The 8812-nt window shown below is 34.5% G+C and overlaps 1 protein-coding gene across 1 annotated transcript; it reads right to left on the bottom strand.

Moving 5' to 3' along the window:
- Positions 1 to 871: 871 nt before the first annotated feature.
- LOC107869297 lies at positions 872 to 1703 on the bottom strand. The gene is made up of 2 exons (XM_016715842.2): positions 1392 to 1703; positions 872 to 1304 (listed from the first exon to the last, which is right to left on the bottom strand). Exons 1-2 carry the CDS (start codon positions 1622 to 1624, stop codon positions 1100 to 1102), a joined length of 438 nt encoding a protein of 145 aa, XP_016571328.2. The 5' UTR covers positions 1625 to 1703; the 3' UTR covers positions 872 to 1099.
- Positions 1704 to 8812: the final 7109 nt, after the last annotated feature.

The following is an 8812-nucleotide window of genomic DNA, read 5'->3' as shown; positions in this document are numbered from 1 at the left end:
ACCACTACTATTATTATGACTAATTATTATTATTATTATTATTATTAATAATAATAATAATAATAACAATATTTTAATAAAATTTTCATCTTAATAACTTTTTATTAATAAAGTTTTAATAACATTAATTTAATATACTACTACTACCGCCTTTAATAACGTTTTCTTAATAACGTTTTAATAACATTAATATAATAATGTTTTAATAAGGTTAATGTAATATACTACTACTGCCCTTAATAATGTTTTATTAATAACGTTTTATTAATAGCGTTTTAGTAACATTAATTTAATAACGTCTTAATAACGTTAATTTAATAATGTTAATTTAATAATGTTTTAATAACTTTAATTTAATAACTTTAATTTAATAACATTTTATTAAAACTATAATATTTTATTGAAAAAAGGCTCAAATATGCCACTAAACTATCAGAAATGGCTCATTTATGCCATCCGTTAAAAGGTCAGCTCATTCATGCCATCGCCGTTACGAAACCGACCCATCCATGCCATTACTTTTTAACAGTCGGTTTTAAAAAAATAACTTTGCCACGTCCCCTCTTATTAGAGGTCCACGTCATTAAGTAAAATAAATCAATTTTAATTAAAATAAAAAACATGAGACCCATTTAGTATCCCATCCACTAAATTACCCGATCCATTAAATATCTGACCCACACCCATATAATATCACCACATTATCTTCCCACGCTATCATCAAATAACTCATTCTCTTTGTGTTCCACTTTTGTTTTCTGGGTTATTCAAACGTAAAATCGCTCTTTAGCTTCCGCAACTGTATACCAATACCATGACTCAACAATATGTATCGAGCAAACATGATTTCGAATAGCTGTACAAATAATGTGACGATACATAACATGCCTCCATTATTCAATTGTACTCAAACCATTCTATAAATATAGCAATTCATAATCAAAATACTACATTGAAGTCCAACAGATTAACGATAAGTACCTAATTGTTCCTACTAACAAAGCAAGTCTAGTATAAGAGCTCCCTCGGAGTCTGGTGCAACAACTAGACCCTTGTTTTGAGCATTTGTACACATAGAGATGAGCGAACAGCCTTCGCGTCAACTGGAGCTTAATTTCCAGATAGCAGCACCGGGGCAGAAAAGGTGGTCTTTCTTGTTATGGTAAATCCCATATATTTGGCGGTAGTATTGAATAGACAGTGTCTTGCATCTCCAAAGATCTTCCGGTCCAACCTCCGAAATTGTCTTCTTGAGCTTGTTTTTGCGATCCCCATCACACAGAAACACCCCTAAAGCAGTAATCCTTTAAGAAAAAGCAAGCAAAAGCAGATTACAAAAATTGTCTTTTCATGAACTAAAGAAAAAAAACTATCGAGAAATTGATATATACCTTTTTTTGTCAATCTTACTCATCGAGGAGAATTTCTTTCCAGAAATTTGTTGACAGTACAAAGCACATACAGCATTCAAACAAAGCTCCGGATCCGTATAAGATGCAGAACAAAAATCGTCTTCAGACGACCATTTTATGCCCGACCTATTCCTAAGATTAACCAATTCTAGAATAAATGATGTCATTTGTCTATCAACTGAAGAACCAACATTGTTTTGACCCTCATTCATGCTTCTTTTTTCTCTTTCGCGGGTCTAGTTTTTCAGAATATGTGGACTTAGATCCATTGGAAGAGTAATATTAAATGGGTGTGGATCGGGTAATTTAATGGATGGGATATTAAATGGGTCTCATGTTTTTTATTTTAATTAAAATTGATTTATTTTACTTAATGACGTGGAGCTCTAATAAGAGGCCACGTGGCAATTTTTTTTAAAATCGGCTGTTAAAAAGTAATGGCATAGATGAGCCGGTTTCGTAACGGCAACGGCATGAATGAGCCGACCTTTTAACGGATGACATAAATGAGCCATTTCTGATAGTTCAGTGACATATTTGAGCCTTTTTCCTATTTTATTTATTATTAGTATAGTTTCATCTTTGAGCTAAAAATAATAGTGAAAAATTATTTAAATATTTAAAAAGGAATTAGTAAGGGCATAATAGTCATTTTATCCTATTTTTACTGTTGGAACGCTCAAAGTTTTAGCTCGACGCGCCCAGTTTTGCGTGTACAACACGCGTTTTGCCACATAGGATCGGAGGTCATATTTGTGCACTATCAAAGTTTAAGGTCAATGTTATAATTAGGTGTCAAGTTTAGGATTATATTTATATATTATGCATTAATATTAAGCTGTTGACTATTACATCATAATTAATAGGGACTTAGTTTTGGCAACCCAAAATGTAACTAGTGTCAGCTATGGATTCACCACGATTTGTAACTTTGGATACAGAAACCTTTTTTGTTGCCACAAAATACTTGTAGCAAATTGAATGTCTATCTTGTTCAGACTCTTCAAAAATGTTGATGGGTGCATTGCTCATCCTACTTTGCTCATCCTCCAAAAGTAGTATCTTTTTGAAGAATCCGACAGAAATGTGGTAGCATTTTCGAAGAGTCCAAGCAACATAGCTCATTGTTACAAGAAGTTGCATTTAGCTTCATCAACCAATAATAGAAGTAGATGAAAAAAAAATGCATTCTCTTTCTTTTATCTTCTTCTATGCCATGCGGGCGGAGCTAGAATTCTTCTTACAAGTTAAGTAGAACCCACTAGCTTTGACCCCAAAACCTTGTATTTGTATTAAGAAGTCATCTTAATATGTAAACACAATTTATTTTAACCAGTAAAGTTGTCATTTCTAGATCAACCCAGAAAATCAAAATTCCAGATCATCGTTTGTTCGCATACTCAAAATGAAGTAGAAGGAGACCGAGAGTAGGACAATATAACGGTTGTCACTTTTTCTCTCCATTTTTCATCTTTTGAAGAGTTGATTTTTGAGCATTAAATAGGACGCTGTTCTCGAAACAAATCCATTAAGTGTTCATTTTAGGGCGAGTAGGAACTTTTGTTGCTCACAATTTTTGTCAAGCGTACGTCGGTTCCTTCAAAAAATAATGCATCTTTGCAAGTGTGCTGTTACATTTTTGAAAAGTCTGAGTAACATAGGTAGGAATTCGAAACAGGTAATAGGAGGACTGATTAGTTCAACTAACTTTGTTTAGCAAAAAGTATGGTATAACTACTCAAAAAGTCTTAACTCCTTCTCAACGTGACCAGCAACCTATTTTCGCCTGTCAACGCTCTGTTCAATAATTTTGTCACCTAAAACGCTCGGTTTCCAGGTAGCTGCTGCCCTGATTTGACATTTGAAGCACGGATCAAATTAGCGCCATTATTTTGGACTTCAACGTGATTGTGACCCCTAGTAGACACAACAAATGCATCAGATCCTGGTAGATCTTCCTTGTTTGTATCATTTTCTCCTTAGTATTCTTTGCAGCATGCTTATTTATGAGAAATCGAGAATACAATATGTCAAACCACCTTAACCATATCTAAAACTGAACATATCACTGCCTGATCAAACACGATCCATATGCAAGGTAAGTCAGTTTGACAAGTTGAAATATCGTTTACCAGCGACCATCTGTCTTTCCATTTCAAATAAAATTTGGCCTTTCTCCTCTTTGAAAATATCCACTTCGGCACGATTAGCTTGAGAATTCTGTGGCACAGGCCCAAAGCAGGACCCTCCGAGTGCGGCACACAGGCTATTTTCACCTCTAAAAACTTATTCCAAATACCGGAACTCATCTCCATAGAATTCTAATTGTTTTAAGGGCTTCAAGGCTGGATTTTTGAGCTGAAGATAGTCTAGGAAAGATTATGAACATGGAAGAGTTTTTGGGGTGTTACATCGATAACACAGAAAGAATGTATTCGGTAAATATTTTTAACAAACAAATTTCAGTAAATATTTGACGAAGAGTAAAAATGTAAGCTTTTTACAAACTTATATGACCAAAACTATTAAATACATACGTAAGAGACTATTTTGAATCTACCATCAAAAGAAGGGACCATTGTGTCATTTTATCCTAACTTTAATAACCAAATGTAAGGATGCACCTCAATAACACCGTAAGAATGAATTGAATTAATAGAAATATATGCTATGTATATGTTGAAGTCATAATTTTAATATTACAATGAATTTATAAAACATATTTTTATGTTTAAAATGTCTCTTTCTTGCATAAAGTTACCAATAATTTCCCTCATAGTACAATACTTGTCAGAAAATAAAGCTATGGGCTCCAAGAAAAAAGTGCCAAAAAAAGGAAATTTCATAATTTGAGGATAAAACGATCTTCTTTAGATTTTTTGTTTCACTCTAGATGAAATTAATGATTTCAATTGACATTAAGACATTGATATGATAAAATAACATACCTAATGTAATGTAGAGTGTACCTGGATCTTACCCCTACTTCGTCGAGGTAGAGAGGTTGCTTCCGGAAGACCCTCCGCTCAAGATACTGAATATAATATCATGACGATATCTGGCAAAAGATGCTGTTGGGTTATTGGGTCTTTTTCCCTTTCTATGTGGATAAATGAAGCCCAATTTGGACCAACCCACTTTTGCCCATAGGACCATTACTATGAGGCATATATATTTATCTTTTTAGGTCTTATTCACCATCACAAAAAGAGAGTTTTCAGCAAACAAAGAGAGAAAAACAAAGCTGATTTTCGCAACTAAATTTCAGCCACAGCTGTCAACTTCAAATTACGATTTTCGCTTCGTTTCTTGTCTGATTGAGCTGATTTTTGGAATTCTTGTTCCTCTCATCTCAATCTTTGATTAGGAACTGACGGAGCTTGATTTGGTGGCTTGTAGCTCCTGTTCTTTATTCCCGAACAGTAGCTGCATTTTTTGTGCTTTCACTTCTTTATTTCTCTAGTGTTTGGTGCTGTGGTTTATTTATTATTTCTTGTTGTTTGGCACTTGTTTTGTGGATATTTTGGAGGATAACATTGTAACTCTTTGGTGATTATAGTAGAGGTTTTGGTCCCGTGGTTTTTTACTCTTCACACAGAAGGATTTTCTATGTAAATTTGGTGTCTTGTGTGATTGCCTTTATTCTTGCCCTATTGCATTTGTGTGGTAATTCATTTGCTACCATATTACTTTTTTTTTCTTGGTTTTCTTGTCTCCTCTTGGTTCAAGTTGAAAGGGAAAGTTTAGTCTTAGGTATTTTCCGCTGCTACCCTGTCGGGCTCTTTGATTGTGTGCCCTTCTTTTCTAACAAGTGGTATCAGAGCGTTGGTTGTTATTGGTTGTAGATTTGAATGATGGAGGCAAATATGAGTAAGATGGTGTGTTTGAATGGTAGTAACTATCATACTTGGAAAAGCAAGATGAAAGATCTTCTATTTGTCAAGAAAATGCATCTACCTGTGTTTGTATCTACTAAACCTGAATCCATGACAGATGGGGATTAGGAATTTGAGCACTTATAGGTTTGTGGATATATTATATAATTGGTTGAAGATAATTTTAGAAATTATATTGTGAATGATACACATGCTAGAAGTTTGTGGGACAAGCTCGAGACACTTTATGCTTCGAAGACTGACAATAAAAAGTTGTTCCTGCTTAAGCAATTGATAAATATCAGGTATGAAGAGGGTAGTCCTATTTCTGATCATATTAATGATTTTCAGGGTGTCCTTGACAAGCTGTCTGGAATGGGTGTAAAGTTCGATAAAGAAATTCAGGGACTTTGGCTTCTTAATACTCTGCCTGACTCTTGGGAAACTCTTTGAGTTTCTTTGACAAATTCTGCTCCTGGTAGTATTGTAACAATGGAATATGTTAAGAGTGGTGTCTTGAATGAAGAGATGAGAAGAAGATCTCAGGCCTCATGTTCTTCATCTTCACACTCTGATGTTTTGGTTACTGAAGAGAGGAGGAGAAACAAGTCCAGAGATTCAAATGATAGAGATAAAAGTAAAAGCAAGTCAAGGTCTAAATTCAAGAATGTTACATGTGACTATTGCAACAAAAAGGGGCATATCATGAAATATTGTTACAAGCATAAGAGAGATATAAGACGGCAAAAGAAAAAAGGCGATAATGAAAATCGTGTTGCTGTTGTTGCTAATGATGATCTTCTTGTTGCTTGTGGTGAGAATGCCATTAATCTTGTTCGCGATGAGTCTAGTTGGTTTGTGGATTTTGGTGCTACATCTTATGTTACGCGAAAGAAGAAATTATTTTCTTCTTATACTCCAGGTAATTTTGGGATGTTGAAAATGGGCAATAATGATGAACTTAAAGTACTTGGCATTGACACGATTTGTTTGGAAAGTAACAATGGTTCCGAACTAGTTCTCAATAATGTCAAGCATGCTCCAGATGTTCGCCTGAATTTGATTTCTGTAGGAAGTCTTGATGATGAGGGTTATTTTAATACCCTTGATGCTGTCCAGTAGAAGCTTACTAGAGGTTCGAAGATTGTGGCTCGAGGTGACAAGTTGTCTAACTTGTACGTATTTCAGGGCTCTACTTCTAGAGGCTTGATAAACTTGGTGGAGAATGATACTTCATCAGAGTTGTGGCATAGAAGGTTGAGTCATATGAGTGAGAAGGGGATTGATAGTTTGGCTAAGAAAAATTTGCTTTCTGGAGTAAAACAAGCAAAGTTAAAGAAGTGTGTTCATTGCTTAGCCGGTAAACAGAAAAAAGTTTCTTTTCAGAGTCATCCGCCTTCAAGAAAGCTCGATTTGCTGGAGTTGGTGCATTCTAATTTGTGCGGTCCTTCAAAAGTAAGGTATCATGGTGGTGAACTTTACTTGGTGACTTTTATTGATGATCATTCTCGCAAACTATGGGTATTTCCTTTGAAGTCCAAGGATCAAGTACTTGATGTGTTCAAGAATTTTCAGGCCTTGATTGAAAGACAGACAGGGAAGAAATTAAAATGCATCAGTTCAGATAATGGTGGTGAGTATATTGGTCCTTTTGATAGATATTGCAGAGAGTAGGGTATTCAGCATCAGAAAACTCCTCCAAAAACTCCCCAGTTGAATGGTTTAGCAGAGAGGATGAACACAACTCTAGTTGAGAGGGTTAGATGTATGTTTTCAGATGCTAAGCTGCCAGATTTCTTTTGGGCAGAAGCAGTTAATACTGTTACTTATGTTATCAATTTATCTCCTACTGTTGCTTTGGATGGTGATGTCCTTGATAGAGTTTGGTCTGGTAAGAATGTTTCTTATAATCATCTTAGAGTCTTTGGGTGTAAAGATTTTGTGCATATTCCTAAGGATGAAAGGTCAAAGTTGGATGTTAAAACTAGGCAGTGTATCTTCATTGGTTATGGTCAAGATGAATTTGGCTATCGTTTCTATGATCCAGTTGAGAATAAACTTGTTAGAAGCCGTGATGTTGTGTTCTTTGAAGACCAAACAACTGAAGATTTTGACAAAGCTGAGAAGTTTGGTTCTCAGAGTAGTAAAAATCTAGTTGATGTTGATCCAGTTCCTTTGACTACTACTCCCGAAGAAAATCTTCATGATGATGAAAATCAAGTTGATAATGAAGATGATGATCATGTTCAGAATGACCAGTAAGAAGTTGTTAATGCTCCAATGCAAGTTGTTATGGTTGATCAACAACTAGTTGTTGATGCTCCAGAGAGTTCTCTTAGACAGTCTACAAGAGAGAGAATACCTTCACCTCGTTATTTTCCCAGTGAGTATGTACTCTTGACTGACGGGAGAGAACCTGAGAGTCTTGATGAGTCCATGGAAAGTGAAGAAAAAGAAAAGTAGTTTGATGCTATGGAAGATGAAATTAAATCTTTGCAAGATAATCATACCTTTGATTTGGTTAAGCTGCCTAAAGACACAAAAGCTTTGAAAAATAAGTGGGTTTTTTGGGTGAAGAATGAAGATGGTAATCCAATTCCATAGTACAAAGCTAGATTGGTTGTGAAGGGATTTAACCAGAAAAAAGGGGTTGATTTTGATGAGATATTTTCTCCGGTTGTAAAGATGTCATCCATTCGTGTGGTTATAGGCTTAGCTGCAAGCCTAGATTTATAATTGATTCTAGTTACTTTTTGAGTACTACGATAGTGTGGAAAATATTTACCCTCTCGATCAAGGTAATGAAATGACCAAAAGAATTTTTGTTATTGTAATATAGGATTGAATAGGGCGGGTTCGTTAATCCAGGCATTAAAAATAAATTCATGATTAAAATAAAAATATATAATGTAATTGATTTTTTTACAAAAAAAATAAAACAAAATCTGCACTTGTGTGTAGAGTTTGTGCCAAAATGTACACTTTGAACGTGACATCATGAGTACAATTAAATCTAGACAGATTCAAGATAAAATCACTAAAGCAAGAATGTTTGGAATGTAATTTATCGAATTTGTTTTTCCTATTTTTACTAATTTTAACAAACTTGTTTTTCCATAGATCTTTGATTATTGGGGGAGGAATCATGTTCATCCACAACGACCCTTAACTCTAATTAGTTTTATTTTCTTTTAGAGATATTTTTATAAATTTTTGTTCTTAAATAGTACACAACATTTCTTTGTAACGACAGATGTCATTTGACTCTTCAGTTACTTGGTTCCCTAACTCATATGGTCTAGGCAAGCAAAAATACTCCTCGCACTTCAAGCTAAGAGCCATGTTGGAGACAAGTATATAGCTTAGTTTGTGTTGATGTCAACCATAATAATGGTAGCAAAAGAAATCCTCCAATCCTCTACTAGTTTTTTTAGGATAAGACTTTTTTTTTTTTTTTTGACGAGAAGATAGAGAATGAAGCTCATTATACTTTAGTGTTGATGCAGTAGTTTCTGAGTGCTCAAT

The sequence above is a fragment of the Capsicum annuum genome, chromosome 4 (genome assembly GCF_002878395.1).
Source record: "Capsicum annuum cultivar UCD-10X-F1 chromosome 4, UCD10Xv1.1, whole genome shotgun sequence".
Taxonomy (NCBI): Eukaryota; Viridiplantae; Streptophyta; class Magnoliopsida; order Solanales; family Solanaceae; genus Capsicum; species Capsicum annuum.
Note: the sequence above shows the minus strand (reverse complement) of the source record. Positions and strands in the feature narration are given on the sequence as shown.